At 40.9% G+C, this 17620-nt stretch overlaps 1 protein-coding gene across 1 annotated transcript in view; it reads right to left on the reverse strand.

Moving 5' to 3' along the window:
- DNAI3 (dynein axonemal intermediate chain 3) overlaps positions 1 to 17620 on the reverse strand; it is a gene marked incomplete at both ends in the record, with an annotated part of 71154 nt that overhangs the window by 13252 nt on the left and 40282 nt on the right. The window contains 5 exons of the mRNA XM_079776138.1: positions 1366 to 1496; positions 5046 to 5109; positions 9439 to 9569; positions 13710 to 13797; positions 15803 to 15947. Of these exons, the coding sequence (XP_079632264.1) occupies positions 1366 to 1496; positions 5046 to 5109; positions 9439 to 9569; positions 13710 to 13797; positions 15803 to 15947 (559 nt within the window). The remainder of the gene's footprint in view (positions 1 to 1365; positions 1497 to 5045; positions 5110 to 9438; positions 9570 to 13709; positions 13798 to 15802; positions 15948 to 17620) is intronic.

Genomic DNA, 17620 nt, shown 5'->3' on the forward strand with positions numbered 1-17620 from the left:
GATGTGGAGAAAAAGGAACCCTTGTGCACTGCTGGTGGGAATGCAGACTGGTGCAGCCACTGTGGAAAACAGTATGTAGTTTCCTCAAAAAATTAAAGAATGGAACTTCAATTTGACCCAGTAATCCCACTTCTAGGAATATATCCTAAGAAATCAGAAACACCAATCAGAAAGGACATATGCACCCCTATGTTCATAGCAGCACAATTTATAATAGCTAAGATTTGTAAACAGCCTAAGTGCCCATCAGCAGATGAGTAGATTAAAAAAAGGTGGTACATCTACACAATGGAATACTATGATGCTGTGAAAAAGAAAGAACTCTTACCATTCACAACAGCATGGATGGACATGGAAAGCATCATGCGAAGTGAAATAAGCCAGTTGGAGAAAGATAAATATCCCATGATCTCACTCATTTGTGGAATATAATTAACAACATAAACTGATGAACAAAAAGAGATCCAGAGACGGAGAAGCATTGAATAGACAGTCAAACTTCAGCGGGAATGCAGGGAGTGGGGTGGGGCTTAAGAGATCAACCAAAGGACTTGTACGCATGCATATAAGCATAACCAATGGACACAGACACTAGGGGGGTGAGGGCATGTGCTGGGGGGTGGAGATGGCTGGGGAGAGGTCAATGGGGGGAAAAGAAGACATATGAAATACTATATATAATATTTTAAACAATAAAGAATTTTTAAAAATTATATATCTTTTAAAAATAATAATTTTTATTGATTTGTTAGAGAGAGAGGGAGAGGGAGAGAAACATTGATCGGCTGCACACACCCTACCAGGTATCAAGCCTGCAACCTCGGCATGTGCCCTGATGGGGAATTGAACCGACAACCCCTGGTGCACAGGATGTCACCCAACCAACTGAGCCCCACTGACCAGGGTTCATTCTCATATTTTAAGGGAAGGAAAAATGCAAATCAAGTCAACTGGTGTATATATATATATATATATATATATATATATATATATATACACACATACACACACACACACATAGATATCTATATATACACATGTATACATATATACATATATACATATACAGTATACATATATAATACATATGTATATATACATATAAAAGAAAAAAAAAAAAGACTGTTAGCTTTCAGAGAACAAGTGACTTGTAAATGTTTCCTTCCCTCAGAAAAGAAAAGCAAATGGCTGGGTTTTCAAAGGGCTTATAGCAGTTCTGCCGACAAGATGGAGCCAGGCCATCTGTTTAATTTCTCTAAAATGTGTCCCGAAGGCACTGTTATGTCAGAACAGTCTGTTGTCCCTATTGTTTTTCTCAATAACAAAGGACCACACACCCATTTCTCCATGGTGCAAGCAACTTACCATGACACCTTCCTTCCAGATGGCCACGTTCCATCCCCCAACGGTGAGGATAATGTCATTGTAAAAGGGTGACCTCTGAACCGTATGGATGGCACCATCATGGACGGTGTTGAGGCTCACGGGCTTCTTTGCTGTTGGGTGGAAAAGGCCATTCCATCTTTAATAACACTGTACACATTTCTGCAATAAAGAATGAAGTGACTTCCACTGGACAAACAGGTCTTGATTCATGAGACCCAAGAGTAAATAACCAGAGGTCAGTTGGGGTGAATGAATCAAGGAATAGCTCCTCCTCTTTTTATAAACTGTCCATGGAGTTTCCCATCAAGGCCACTTTTCGGAGGAATGCTTCATGTTCTTATTCATTTATTCATTCATTAATTCATTCAATTTGTCAATCAATATTTGTGCATTGCCTATATCTACCAGGTACTATATTTTATTTTTTAAAATATACATTTTATTGATTTCAGAGAGGAAGGGAGAGGGAGAGAGAGAGAGATAGAAATATCAATGATGAGAATGAATCATTGATTGGCTGCCTCCTCCACAACCCCTACTGGGGATGGAGCCTGCAACCCGGGCATGTGCCCTGACCCAGAATTGAACCGTGACCTCCTGGTTCATAGGTCATTGCTCAACCACTTAGCCACGCCAGCCGGGCTCTTTTTAAATTTGAAGAGGGCAGTAAGATCGAGTCTGGTAATCCCAGTGTGAGACATGTCAAACAAACAGGGAGCAGTACAGACCAGGCAGGGCCTTGCAGGAAAGGTGTTTAGGTTATATTCTAAGTGTAACATGTTTTAGTGAGTGCTTCAGGCCTAGAAGACAATCTTATTGAGATTTCCAGAAGATTGTCTGCTGTGGGGAAAGCAGATTGGCAGCAGGTAACAGCAAAGAGGGAACACCAGAGGCAGCTAGGTGGTAGTTCCAGTGAGAGTGGATATGCTGACTTAGATGAAGGTCCAATGGAGAAGAGTAGGTAATCAAGGCATATTTGCAAGCTAGAATTGACAGGGCTTGGAGATGGCTTGGGTAGGAGGGATGAGAGAGATGACGTGCTGAGAATAACAGCCAGGTTTCTGGTAAAGCACTGGCTCCGTGGAGTTTCTATTTATGGAAACTGGGGAGACCGGTGGAGGAGCAGGTTTGGACTTAGAGATCAAGACTTCCCTGTGGTCTCTGCCCCAGGCCCTGGGGCTTTCTGCCTCTCCGGTCTGTTCACTGTGCCATTGCTGGGGTTTCCTCTCCCCCAGGCCTGTCCTCAGAGCTGGATGTATTCCACTCCTTGCTGCCCACACCCATAAGCCCCAGGGAGGGCCATGGCAAGTCTCGCCAATAAATTAACCCAGCCCCTGTTCTCCCGCCAGAGTGCTTTTCTCATTATTCAGTGGCTCTAGGATAAAGCCCAAAGCTCTTAGGAGGGCACTCGAGTCTCTTGGCCTAACTGTCCCTCCTGGCACCGCTTCTGCTGCGGTTGCCCTTTCCGTGGCTACGGTTTGGCCAGGAGCTGTCCCTGCTTCCTCGCTGTCGCCTGGTCTCTCTCCATCTTCTCCATTTGTGCACCCTCCAGGACCCTGCTCACCTGTCTCTCTCTTCAGTGGGGCCTTTTCTTAAGAGCCCAAGGGAATCAGTCATCATGTGTTTATGTGTTTAACCTTTCCAATAGATCATGGGACTCCTCTAGGGGAGGATAACATCTTGTTCATCTTTATATCACCAGTGCCTGGCACTTTCATTTGATGAATAAATGAGTAAGAAAGAAAGAACAAACATCAGGGAGGTTAAAGCTAAAGCTCTGGGTTTTTAAATTTACTGTCATTGATTATTCTATAAAAATGGAATAAAGTGCATAAAAAATTTAACTAAACCAGCTCTGGCCGATGTGGCTCAGTGGGTTGAGCACCATCCCACGCACCAAAAGGTTGCCGGTTGATTCTGGGTCAGGGCACATGCCTGGGGTTCGGGCTTGAGCCCCAGTAGGGGGTGTGCAAGAGGCAGCTGATCGATGCTTCTCTTTCACATGGATGTTTTTCTCTCTTTCCCTCCCCCTTCCTCTCTCTTAGAAAAATAAAAATAAAAAATATTTAAAAAACAACGAAACCTGTTTGTTATGGACCTCCTCAAAAGCACTTTAGGAAGCCGGAGGTGAGGCCCCCAGGAAATCTCTGAGACCAGGAGGAACCAGTGTCCACCTGTGCGTTACCAAGTCACGGCATCCAGCTTGTGTCCCAGTGTGTGGTGGAAATGCTGCCATGGTACACAGCGCCTGGCATGCAGTATGTGCACGGTGAACATGAACAAATTATTGAATAAATAGAAACATGAATAAGCATAAAAGCAGTTGGTTGTAATTCGTTGTATCCAATATATCATTTTTAATTCAACTTCAAATCACAGAATCGGGGAAAAAAATGCATGCGCTTGGCCCTCCCTTGGGTCACAAATCCTCTCTCAGTGCCCCACTCCTATCAATCACACACATTTGGGTTTCCGGTCAGGGGTCACTATATTAGAAAAGCAGGAATGCTTTTGTTTCCAGATTGAAATAGCTACCTGGAGGCAATGCTGACAAAGCAGGCCTTCGCAAGTCTGAGGCAGCTGCTAGTCTGGGAACCCAACTCTATGGATAGAAGTGAAAGGAGTGAAGATCGAGTCCCAGCTGCTGTTCCCTGCGGGCTGTGGCTCTGACCTCCAACCCTGTCAGTCACTCATGTGGCCATTTGTCCAAACACTCACGGGATGACCAGCTTCCCTTGGGCAAACCTCGCCCAGCTGCTCCACCTCACTGCTGGGCGGTGTTCCAGCAGTCCCAGGAGCTGCCTCTTCCTGTGCTGACGGTTGTTCCACGTGTTGAAATATGGTTCAAATATGTTTTTATGCCTTGAATATCCCACAGCTTTAAAGTAAAGTAGTTGTCATTGTAGGCAACCCCAAGGCTCTGAGCTTTGACAGGGAGCTTTGCTTGTTGAGGAGCCTGAATCTTGACTGATTCCTGCTCACACCTGGGTGTGACCTTCATACCTCTCTCTGCTCAGCTGCCCCAAATGCCCGACCCCAAAGGAGGGTCCTGCAGGTACTTCTCCCATATGTTCCCGAGGTCTTCAAGAGCATCATACATTTAGCTTATAATTTCACACTGACTCAGGTTTTTCACATGGATGAACTACCAGGTTGTTGAATTACTGAAACAGTGGGGTTATTTTTTAAAATTGTGCCCTCAAGTTTTGGTGTGAAAACAAATCACCTGGCGAATTTTATTAAAAATCCACATCCAGATTCAGCAGGCCTGGGGCAGGATCCAGGATTCTGTGTTTCCAACAAGCTCTCAGGTGAGGCCCTGCCTGGTCTGAGGCCCTCACTCTGAGTAACACCTGTAGAGTCAGACCCTCAGGGGCCCTCCCTCCCATTAGCAAAGCAGGGGTTACTCAGTACTTTGTTAAAAAAGGAACAACCTGCCGAAACCGTTTTGGCTCAGTGGATAGAGCGTCGGCCTGCGGACTGAAGGGTCCCAGGTTCGATTCCGGTCAAGGGCATGTACATTGGTTGCGGGCGCATCCCCCCTCATCGATGTTTCTGGCTCTCTATCCCTCTCCCTTCCTCTCTGTAAGAAAATCAATAAAATATATTTTTTAAAAAAGGAACAACCCATTAATAATGGAACACTCATCCAAACTTACTCATCAATCGGCCAGTTTCAGGGTCTCTTTCCATTTTCCAATCTGAGTATAACACTTCACCTTCCTAAAAATATTACAGATTCCTGGTGAGTACAATGGCCACTCAAGGGACAAACCCCTCTCTTATTCATGTGCTAAGACTGATTGTAACAAACACAAAACAGGTGAATTTAATCAAGTGATAATTTGGTACAATGGTGGGGAAAGGCTCAAAATGTTTACTTGATTTTATCTCAAACAACAAAACACACACACACACACACACACACTGAGTTTGATGAGTTTTTATCTACACACAGTGCGTTAAGGAGATAATCTATGTACACAAGTTTCAACTGCTGGGTTTCCAAAGCCTTTGTTTTCCACAGGAAATTGTCCGGATGGACTGAAAGCTTTGGGAGGAGAGGGGTCTCGTCCAACTTAGTGATTTATTCTCAGCGTGTTGCGCAGCAGAACTGTGCAAACATTTGTGGGATAAGAGAGAAAGAGGGAATACGAATTCATAATATGGAACTCATTACCATTTAAAGTTGAGAACAGGAAACAAAGTTCCATCCAAATGACATAATAAGTAATATATATTCCAGTTCCACCTATGACCATTTTTGGGAGAGCGGGAAGGCATAAAGAAGAGGCAGAAACAGGCACACAAATGGGAAAGACAGAACCAGTGAGTGGCAGAGGTGGGAGCAGTTTAGAGGGAAAAAATTCAGTCCCTCCAAATTTAGTCTTATAGATGCAATAACTGAGACTCAGAGAAACTTAATGACTTACTCAAATGCAGTTTCCGAATTTCTATCCCCCTCACCTATCCCCCCACACGGGGATAATAAGAGAAAAACACAGAGAAGGTTGTATAAAGATAGAGGTTGAGAGGATTCGGAGGAGAAGATGGAATGGGATGTGTAGGCGAGAGAGGGGAGATGGGAAAACACTTGATTTATGCAAAGTGAAGGATAAGCTGACTGGGGCCAGGGCCCACGCATTTACTCATCTGTCCTTTATTCATCCATGTTAATTCATTTAACAGAGGACTGTGCTTGGTGCTGGAAATGCAGAGTCAGAGGACAGGAACTCCCTCTATTCACGGTCACAGTCTAAGGGCACAGACAGACTGTACATGTCTGGCCCATGGCCTGTGGCACACCCCCTCATAGTTACCATTCACTGAGCACCCAGTGTTTGCCAGAAATGCTAGGAGCTTTATGTATGTGATGCCAGCCCTCACCAAAGTCCCGTAAGAGAGTTACGGATATCTCCTGGGTCTCATAGGTGGTACACAGAGCACTGAAATTAAACCAAGTCAAAGCAGAATAGTTTGAACCCGGTCAATACATTTGTGTCGAGTGCCCATTACATTAGCAGCCAGAGTAGGAAACCTTCACGTCTTTCTCCATCCAGTTACCGAGTTCTGATAATTCCATTCCTTCAACCTCCATGTTGATATTCTTGGCACCTTGGTCAAGCCCTCTTTGTCTCTGGGTTGGTTCCCCCTGAGGTCCCCCCCAGTCTGACCTTTCTGCCTCCAGGACACCACTCCTTCCTGCTTCAGCCTTGCACCAGCCAGCCCAGGTCCCAGAGCAGAAGGATTAGCCCCGCCAAGGGTTGGAGAAGGTCATTCTACTGGAATGTCGGTGGCCTCACAAGGGCAGGGGATTTTGTCTGTTTTATTCGCTGCTCTCTCCCCCCAGGCCAAGAACAGTGCTGGGCATATAGTAAATGCTCAATAATATCTGTTGAATGATGAATGAAGTTAATTCCAAACCAAGGGCTAGGTAGGCAGGAGTCTAGTGTATAAGAAGAATGAAAGAAAAAGCAGAGCAGCCAGAATGCGGGAGATTGGCGCAGATGGGGATGGAGAGATAGGAAGGAGGGAAATTATACAGAATCTTAGAGGCTACAGGGTGAGGTGTTCAGATTTTATTCATGTTTCACTGAAGAGTTTAAGCAAATGGTGTTATGCTTAATCTCTCTTTTAAAAATTTCAGTTACTTATTTGAGAGAGAGAGAGAGAGAGAGAGAGAGAGAGAGAGAGAGAGAATTTTATTTATATCCTGACTGGGGATCAAACCCGCAACGTTGGCATATCAGGACGATGCTCTAACCCCGTGGTCGGCAAACTGTGGCTCTCGAGCCACATGTGGCTCTTTGGCCCCTTGAGTGTGGCTCTTCCACAAAATACCACGGCCTGGGCGAGTCTATTTTGAAGAAGTGGCGTTAGAAGAAGTTTAAGTTTAAAAAATTTGGCTCTCAAAAGAAATTTCAATCGTTGTACTGTTGATATTTGGCTCTGTTGACTAATGAGTTTGCCGACCACTGCTCTAACCCAATGAGCTACCAGGCCAGGGCTGCTTTAATTTCTGTTTTAAGATCTTGCATTACTTATCTTTCTAAAGCTATCATTGCCCGGCTTTAAAATTTTGGTGTTCACAGGGACAAAAATTATATGATTCCACTTACACAAGGTAGCTAGAATAATCAAATTCATAAAGCCCGAAAGTAGAATGGTGGTTGCCATGGGAGTGGGCATGACGAAATGGTGAGTTATGGTTTTAATGGGTATGGCATTTCAGTTTGAGATGATTAAAAATTTGATGAGATGAATGGTGCTGATGGTTGGTCAATGGTATAAATGTACCTACTACCACTGAGTGCCAGAAACCGAACATTGAGACTTTGGAAGTTAAATGTGAAAAGGGAATCCAGAATGCTTTGGTCAACCTTAATCGCTCTGAATGGTCAGAGCTAGTCACTCATTGTTTAGTTGAGACATTGGTAGTTAAAGCAACTCTCATCTGTTAATCATATGTAAATTCTTGCTGATTGTCTATTATTGGAATTACCTGCCTAAAGGACATGGGTGTATCTCAGAACCCCAATAAAAGGGATGGCAAAGGCCAGAGCAGTGAGCAGTCCTCCCACCAGAGGTGGGCTCCCGCCTGGCCCCCCCATTTACCCAAATTAACTCTTTTCCAGTCTCTTTTCATTTTGATTGCGGCCTTCTCCAGAAACCAGACCTGAATGGGAACCCTGAAACACACGGGACGTGACAAGGGATCCCACAACTGAGTTGTACATTTAAAGATGGTTAAGATGGTAAATTTTGTTGTATATTTTTTCAGAATTAAAAAATGTTTTTCTAAAAACTTGGGTGTGAAGCCCAAGTTACAAAACATATATCTATTCAGTAGTGCTCCATTGCTTACCAAATTAAATTCAAATGACCTACCTTGGCAGAAAGTCCCTTTGGTTGGACCCCAACCTAGCATTCTAGGCACAGCTTTCTTTCTTGCACCAAACTATCCCACAATCCCCAGACAGACCCCAGACTCTCATAACTCCAAAATACTGTTCAGGCTGTTACTTCTGCTCCTTGTACTCTCACCCTGATCTTTCAGGTGACTTATCAACCTCCAGTGTCCAGCCAGCTCACAGACCACCTCTCCCAACCTCTTCCTTCCTAGCCTTTTGGCCTCTGGACTTGAGTAGGCGTGTTGTCAATGTGTCTGCTCCTTAACTGGGCACCGAGCACCCTGAGGACAGGGACTGTGCTATGGATTCATTTCTGATCCAGGGCCTAGTACAGTTCCTGGCAGGCAGTCCATTCTCCTGAGCTGGAGGAACTGACTAATCCCTCATCATAACTAAAGTGCGAATGCAAACTGCATTCGGTGAGACTGAGCGATGGCATCTTCCCACAGTGGTATGGCCTGGGAGAAAAATCCTTTATTTCAGGAGAATAGAGTCCTGAATGAAAAGACATCTCTGCTTCTGTGTGATCATGAGATCAAGTTCTGAGCTTTATTTCATCTGTAAAATGGGAATAATATCACCCTTATAAGATTATTAAGATTAAATGAGATATAATTTGGAAAATTGCTGGGACAGACCTTGCTATATAGAAAATATCCAAAAAAAATGTGAGCCTGCTTTACTTACTATAGTAGATACTAAAAAATGACAGCCATTATCATTATTATATCCAGGTGTTATTGATCATTTGAATTGAGTGAGGTTTTTTTTTTTCTATCTTTCCTAATAGATGATGCTGGCCTATCAAAACAAAATATTTTCTTAGTAAATCTCTAACACGTAGCATGGTTTCTTCCATATGGTATATAGGTGTTTGATAAAATTTGCAGGTTAATCAATACATTACTGGTCATGTTTAATTTTATAGATTTTTTCCATGTTTGTTCAGGAACACTTTAAATATCAATCTATGAGGTTAACAATGGAGGTTAACATTTTTAAGTGCAAATAAGCATTTTAAAATATAAAAGGTATAAATATTGTAAGCTTTCATAAAGCAAACATGTACAATAGGGGTTATCATCATATATTTTAATGTAATTAAAAGTATTAATTTTAAAAACAGATAATTCCAACTCACCTCTGTTCCCACAAAGAACTTTGTGCAGAAGTCCTCTATGGGCCTGAGGAGATTGGCCAACCCACTTTCCAGGTTCTGGTACGGGTTCATTTCTTCAGTCTTTATGACTATGTTCTGAACTAACACTTTGTCTTTCAGAAGAGTATGGAGAGAAGAAGCACATATTTATAGTGAATGATCTTTAAAAATATAGTTAGTTTATATTTTCTGTCCATTGCCATACACATCTGCCCCGTATCCTCCAAGGTGGGATGAGTGAAAATCCCAGCAGTTTTAGACCTCTAGTTTAGCAGTGGAATGCTTTTTTTCTTTTTACAAAACAAAGCTTATGTAAGACCCCCTGTATGTAAAATTGATGGAAGCTGCATTGCTCTTTGAAGTATTACCTGGGTGGTAATGGGGAGACCCACCTGCCTACTTTGCAGGGGCTCTGAAAGGTTTCATGGCACATGTGAAAACCATTTTGCTAGCAGGTTTGGCTCAGTGGATAGAGTGTCGGCCTACAGACTGAAGGGTTCTGGGTTTGATTCTGGTAAAGGGCACATGCCCAGGTTGCGGGCTCGATCCCCAGTTGGGGGCATGCAGGAGGCAGCCAATCAGTGATTCTCTCTCATCATTGATGTTTCTATCTCTTCCTTCCTCTCTGAAATAAAAATAAAAAATATATAAATATATATAAACCACTTCTATATATTTCCACCATTGCAAAATTATTTATAGTAAAAATTGGACACAACATATCCCCTGGGTTATATCACCCTTAATGTGCTCAATAAGATTTTCTAATGAAAAACTCATGTCATTTTTATTCAGTTGGCATCAAATGGAAAATTTGCAAGCAATTCAAGATTAGTTTTTTTTTATATGAAAAATTGATGTTTATTTACTTTCTCGCTATCATTTGAACAAAACCACAATAGAACTACTTAACAGTGACAATTAGTAATTATAGTAGGATTAATTAAACAATACATGGGAGAAAAAAGTAGAATTATTTTTATAGTGTTTCTTTGTGTCCTCTGATACAGCAATTTATTTGACCTACTTTTTAAACTTTTTGTTGGATATTTATTTCTTTTAAAAAATATATTTTTATTGATTTTTTACAGAGAGGAAGGGAGAGGGATAGAGAGTTAAAAACATTGATGAGAGAGAAACATCGATCAGCTGCCTCCTGTACACCTTCCACTGAGGATGTGCCTGCAACCAAGGTACATGCCCTTGACCAGAATTGAACCTGGGACCCTTCAGTCCACAGGCTGATGCTCTATCCACTGAGCAAAACTGGTCAGGGTTTTTGTTGGGTATTTAAATATCTAGGCTACGTGGTGGCATATTCTTTTTTTTTAATTTAATAAATCTTTATTGTTCAGATTATTACAATTGTTCCTCTTTTTTCCCCCCATAGCTCCCCTCCACCCGGTTCTCACCACCCCCTGCCCGTACCTCCCCACCACTGTCTTCATCCATAGGTGTAAGATTTTTGTCCAATCTCTTCCCACACCCCTCAGACTCCCTTCCCCCTGAGAATTGTCAGTCCACGCCCTTTCTATGTCCCTGATTCTATTATATTCACCAGTCCATTCTGTTCTTCAGATTTTTTATTCACTTGATTTTTAGATTCACTTGTTGGTAGGCATGTATTTGATGTCCTTTTGTTGTTCATAATTTTTACCTTTACCTTTTTCTTCTTCTTCCTCTTCTTAAAGAATACCCTTCAGCATTTCATGTAATCCTGGTTTGGTGGTGATGAACTCCTTTAGCTTTTTCTTGTCTGTGAAGCTCTTTATCTGGCCTTCAATTCTGAATGATAGCTTTGCTGGGTAGAGTAATCTTGGTTGTAGGTTCTTGCTGTTCATCACTTGGAATATTTCTTGCCACTCCCTCTGGCCTGCAAAGTTTCTGTTGAGAAATCAGCTGACAGTTGTATAGGTGCTCCCTTGAAGATAACTAACTGCTTTTCTCTTGATGCTTTTAAGATTCTCTTTGTCTTTAACCTTGGCATTTTAATTATGATGTGTCTTGGTGTGGGCCTCTTTGGGTTCCTTTTGTTTGGGACTCTCTGTGCTTCTTGGACTTGTATGTCTATTTCTTTCACCAGGTAAGGGAAGTTTTCTATCATTTTTTCAAATAGGTTTTCAATTTCTTGCTCCTTCTCTTCTCCTTCCAGCACCCTCATGATGTAAATGTTGGTCTGCTTGAAGTTGTCCAGAGGCTCCTTACACTATCTTCATATTTTTGTATTCCTTTTTCTTTCTGCTATTCTGATTGGGTGTCTTTTGCTTCCTTATATTCCAAATTCTTGATTTGATTCTTGGCATCCTCTACTCTATTGTTTATTCCATGTAAATCATTCTTTATTTCAGTTAGTATATTCTTTATTTCTGACTGGTCCTTGTTTATGTTGTTGAGATTCTCACTAAGTTCCTTGAAGTACTCAGTAAGTTCCTTGAGCATCCTTATAACCATTTTTTTTAACGCTAATATTTGGTAGTTTTCTTGCTTCTATTTCATTTACTTCTTTTTCTGGAGATTTCTCCTGATTTTTCATTTGTGATATGTGTCTTTGTCTCCCCATTTTGGCTGCTTCCCTGTGTTTGTTTCTATGTATTAGGTAGATCTGCTATGTCTCCCAGACTTGGTAGAGTGACCTTGTATAGTAGGTATCCTGTAGGGCCCAGTGGCTCAGCTTCCCCAATCACCTGAGCTGGTGCTCCAGGTGTGCCTCTGTGTGGGCTGTGTACACTATCCTATTGTGGTTGAGCCTTGATTGATGTTGGCATCACTGGGAGGGATTGACTCCCAGACCAATCGATTGTGAGGATCAACTGTGACTACAGTGGAAGAGCTGCTATGCAGGAGACACCCCTATGGAGCAGGACTTGCTTGAGTGTGTCACTTGTGGAGTTGGTAGGGTTGTAATCTGGTGTGCTCAAAGCTGACCACCCACTGCACTGGCTCTGGAGCCTCCCAGGAGTGCAAAATCAGCAGGCCAGCTGCTGCTTGTTTGAGAGATTTTAGGAATGTCTGAAGCATGAGGCAAGAGAGGCCAGTTGAATGGAAAAGCCACTGGACATGGCTTGGTTTAACCTACAAGTAGGGAGGGGCAGGGTTTCAAGAAATCACCAGGGCAGGGAGAAAAGTGTGAGCCAGGCTGATGAAGATTCAGATATGGCAACTGTCTGTTGGCTCTGTGGTGGGGAGGGCTCATCAAAGGAACAATGGCCTTTGCCAGCACTTCTGCCTGGGAGAAAGCTGCCCGTCCACCTCTTGCCCTGATTCCAGACAAGTTAGTTCCTCCCTGATTGTCCCAGGTTCCTTTCAAGCTGCTGCCCCAGCACTGGAGTTCAGGGGAAGTGAGTCCATGTGTGGGCCCTTTAAGAGGAGCTGCCTGTGGCTCCAGCAGCCTCCTGTCACTCAGCCTCAATCCCTGCTAGTTTTTACAGCCAGAAGTTGTGGGGTGTGGGAAGCACAGGACCTGGTTGGAAAGTTTGTAAGGAAGAAATTCTGAAAGAATTTTCTGTGGGAGTTGGCTGAAGGCAACCATCCCTGTTTATCAGAATCCCCTAGGGGAGTTGGCTGAAGGTGACCACTCCTAATTGTTCCTTGACCTTTCCAAACAAGTCTGTGTACCTGCAGGCCCTTGGGTGTTTGCTGGAATTTAATGCTTAATCTTTAAGCCTAAAGGATACTGCAGATGCCTGTGTCCTCCCAAGAATGCTTACCCTGCTAATTGTATCTGAAAGTTAAACTTTATCCCAAACTACTGTTACAATAAAAGCCTGAAGAGGCAGGTGAACGAGGCTGTTTGGTTTCTCTAGCCAGGCAGTCCCTTAGCCCTCTTTTTCACAGAAACGTGTGTCAGAGTAATCATTCATCCGTCACTCAGGGTCTGCTGGTCAGTCTTGGCAGTGGGGGCTTCTCTTACCAGCACTGGAACCCTAGGCTGGTGTGGGGCTGGGAGCCCTCACTCCTCAGGGAAACAACCAGAGCCAAGATATCCCTCCGATTTTAAACCACCACACGTGGGTATGGGACCAGCTAGTTCCGCGATTCTGCCCCACAGCTCCACCTTTCCTACCAGTCTCTATGTGCTTCTTCTTTAATTTCCCTATTTGTAGGACTTCCTTTCAGCTAAATTTCAGGTGGTTCTGAATGATGGCTGTTCTGTATTTTAGTTGCAATTTTGATGTGGGGTGTGGTGATTGCTGCGTTTCCCTACATTGCCATCTTGACCAGAGCTTCAATGCTTTTTAAATAAAGGCACTTACCTTGTGTTTTGTAAATGAGATGGTCTTTACCCAGGCTTAACTTGACTGGACAGTGGTCTAAACTTGTTTCACCTTTAGACAGTCTTAGCTTTTGGGAAGAACATACAAGAAAGGTTATTTCCATATATGTTTAAACTATTCTTGCTTTGCCCTTCTGCCCCCAGATTGCTGTTTTCTATCTCCCTGTCTTTCTCCCTTCTCCCTCAGATTTCTAGTTGGCTTTTCCCATGGAAAGTGCCTAAAACATAGTTTCTGAAACCATGCTACTCAAGGGAACTTATCTGGGGGGCTCATTTCCAAATCCCAGAGTCTTATGTGTTGTGTAATTTCTGAAAATGTTTTGTTTTCTGTTTCCTAACACATCCTCCCTAAATCTTTCAGTTAAACAAAAGCTTCAGAAAGATGTGCAGGGACCTTTCTCCTGACCAGCGCTGCTGAGTCCCCGGGGGGTGAGGGGAGAGGGGGGCATGCACCTGAGTTTCAGAAGTAGCCTGGGCCTGCACCATCATAGAAAATGGCCACACTTTACATTATTCCCATGGCTCCCTACCAACTTTTCTCCATCTGGATGTTTGTCCACATGCTGTACCATTATTCTCAGCTAAGGTTTTGTTTGCTTATTTCTTTTTAAATGATTTAAAGCTTAGTGAACCCTAGCCCAGAACATTTCTAATCCTCTCCTTCTAATTTCTAATCCCAGTTACTTCAGGAAAATTCTCATCCCTTCATGCTCTCTCTTCAAATACAAAATAATGTAATTCTAGTAGTACTTACAAATCAAATTTAAAAAAAAGTTTTAAGTTTGGAATTAGACTTAGACATTCCAAAGAAAGAGAGCCATCAACACCAGCAGTCCAGTCATACTTTCCAGACACAACCCACTATAGCCATATCTTTCTTAAATTAAAATTGCTTTTCTTTTTTTTAAGCTAAAGATTTATGCGATCTGAAGAGAAACCAGAGTATTACTTTTCTTTTATTTAAATTAAAAAAATTGATTTTTAGAGAGAGAGATTTGTTGTTCTACGTATTGATGCACTCATTGGTTGATTCCTGTATGTGCCCTGACCAGGGATCAAACTCGAAACCTTGGCATATTGGGATGATGTTCTAACCAACTGAACTATTCTGCCAGGGCATTAAATTAAAATGGCTTTTCTTTTCTTTTCTTTTTAAATATTTTTTAAATTGATTTCAGAGAAGAAGGGAAAAGGAGAGAGAGATAGAAACATTAATGATGAGAGAGAATCATTGATGTCTGCCTCCTGCACACCCCCTACTGGGGATTGAGCCTGCAACTTAGGCAGGTACCCTGACCAGGAATCAAACAGTAAGCTTCTGGTTCATAGGTTGATGCTCAACCATTAAGCTACCCAGTTGGACAAAATTTGCTTTTCTTAAAGCTCTGCATTCAAGATAAGTACCAATAATTTCTTGTTCAATTACTTTTCAGTTTTTTTATATGTTTTTATTTATTTCAGGGAGAAATGGAGAGGGAGAGAGAGATAGAAACATTAATGATGAGAGAATCATTGATAGGCTGCCTCCTGCACTCCCCCTATTGGGATTGAGCCCACAACCTAGGCATATGCCCTTGATCGGAATTGAACCCGGGACCTTTCAGTCCGCAGGCCGACGCTCTATCCACGGAGCCAAACCTGCTAGGGCTACTTTTCAGTTTTATTTGGTTATAGGTATTACAATACTTTTTCCTACTATTGATGTGCAAAAGATCTGGAATTTTGACTGCGATATAGGTAAAATTAACTGTTTTGGGCTAACATGGGAGCGTACCCACCTTCAAGCAACTGCTATGCAATTAAATAATTATGCAAATTAGTTGTAAGTTGTGGCTTGCCTACACACGAACAAATATTAATTTTAAGTTTACAATAATTGTGATTCTGGCTTGATGTAGCCAGGCATCATAATAACTCAATCAAGGAATTTACTGGATGAATGAACACATGAATTAATAAAGTCCTGTGTTAATTTGAGCTGCTCTACTTTTAGCCCTCCTGTCTTTTAGAGTGTACGTATGCATGTCTATGCACATGAATTACATAGTATATGGAATAAATCCTGTTACTTACCTTAGAGAGAGGTTTCCAGGCGAGATCTAGATGCAAAAATGTAGATGGTGTATCATTAGGAATTTCAATACTTTCTTCTTTCTTCTTCTCTGTTGGTTGAATGGTTGTACCTTTCTGTTGTCTGATATCCCAAAAACATATTGTGCTTTAAAAAAAAAAGTTTACATTTTTTTTGACTAAGTACAAATAAGAGGTGTTATAAGCTCAGGACTACTATTCTTACTGTTACACATTATCAATGTGATCATGATTATATTTTAATATCTCTTAAAGTAAGATTTTTATGAAATTATTTTTTATTTCTTATTTTAGAGAAATAAGAAAGAGGGTTACTTAACAACCTTGCTGGTCTTGAAGCTAATATTATAAAATATGAGAATTGAGTTAGGAGATTGACACGACCTTTTTTTAACATAAATTTTTTGAAATATAACTCATATACCCCCAAATTCACCCATTTAAAATGCACACTTCAATAATTTTAAATATATTCACCGAGTTGTGCAACCATAACCACGTCAGATTTAGAATATTTTATGATCTCCAAAAGAAATCCTGTACAGATTAGCAGCCACTCCCCATTCATATACTGATAGTGAAAACACCACATATACAGATGGAGCTGGATTTAATGTGCTTTTTACATGGTAGGTATCCAATAAGTGTTACTTCTCTTCTTTCTCCTTCCTCGCAGGTTGGTGAAGAAAATTAGATGAGATAATGTTTGTGAAAATTATTTATAAGTTCCACACATACATAGTGTTATTTTTAGTGCAATCAACTTGGTAAAAATTTATAATAAAACTTGTACAGTACCGTAGTATAAAGGGTCTTTGTATTAATTATGTAAAAACATGAAAACCACAAAAAGTCTGTCATATTAGCTTCATAATTTCTATCACTGAGGTTATGAGTAACCTGATTTAATAAATTTAAGATATTATTAAATATTTTGATGTATATGTATTTAGATAAATGGATGGTAACTAAAGAGCAACAAAATGTGTATTCATTTATGTGAACTATTTAATTAATAATAATTTATTCATCTTAATAATTAATAAATAAAATTAATTCATTTAATTTTGATAACAATGTTAAAATTAAAAATTATTTAAAATAGTAATCATTTTTGTGCTATAAAAACATAAATCCTTGGGAGAGTAACACAAATGAAATAAGATTTATTTTTATAATATATTTATAGTTAATTTAAAACTTTCAAAATTATATAGCTCTTCTTGAATCTTATTTATGCCATTAATTTGCATTATTTGTGAAATGGTTATGCTAAATACATAAAATTTCACTTGAACTTTCTGTATAAATCAGTCACACATTCTTAATTATTGGAACCTTATTTTATCTTATTCTAGTACATTATAAAACATTTAGCATGGCTGAAGTATAAAAGTTAGGACTGATGAGTTTTCCAGATAACTAAAAGTTAGATTTTCTAAATGCATAATTTTTTTCCTTTTACTTTAACAACTTTGAAGGAACTATTCTTAGACTATTTCTAAATTCAAGGGCCATCATTATAAATATCAACCAAGTATCTATATCTTTAATATAGAGCATGTAATATTTTTAATCTGCTCAGTGTTTCTCAGTGTTTTCCAAGGCTACTGAAGAGCAGTATAGCTCTGCATTTGTCGTTTATAATCAACATTATATCATAAGCATTTCTCCATTAAATAATAATATAATGGAGAAATGGCCCTATAGATGACATGTGTTGCTTTTGCCTGGGGAATAATTGCCCTCTCCCCAGTCATTTTTCAGCCAAAGCTTTCTAAATGTTTGGAGGGAGCTGCT

This window comes from Cnephaeus nilssonii (assembly GCF_951640355.1).
Source record: "Cnephaeus nilssonii genome assembly, chromosome: 7".
Taxonomy (NCBI): Eukaryota; Metazoa; Chordata; class Mammalia; order Chiroptera; family Vespertilionidae; genus Cnephaeus; species Cnephaeus nilssonii.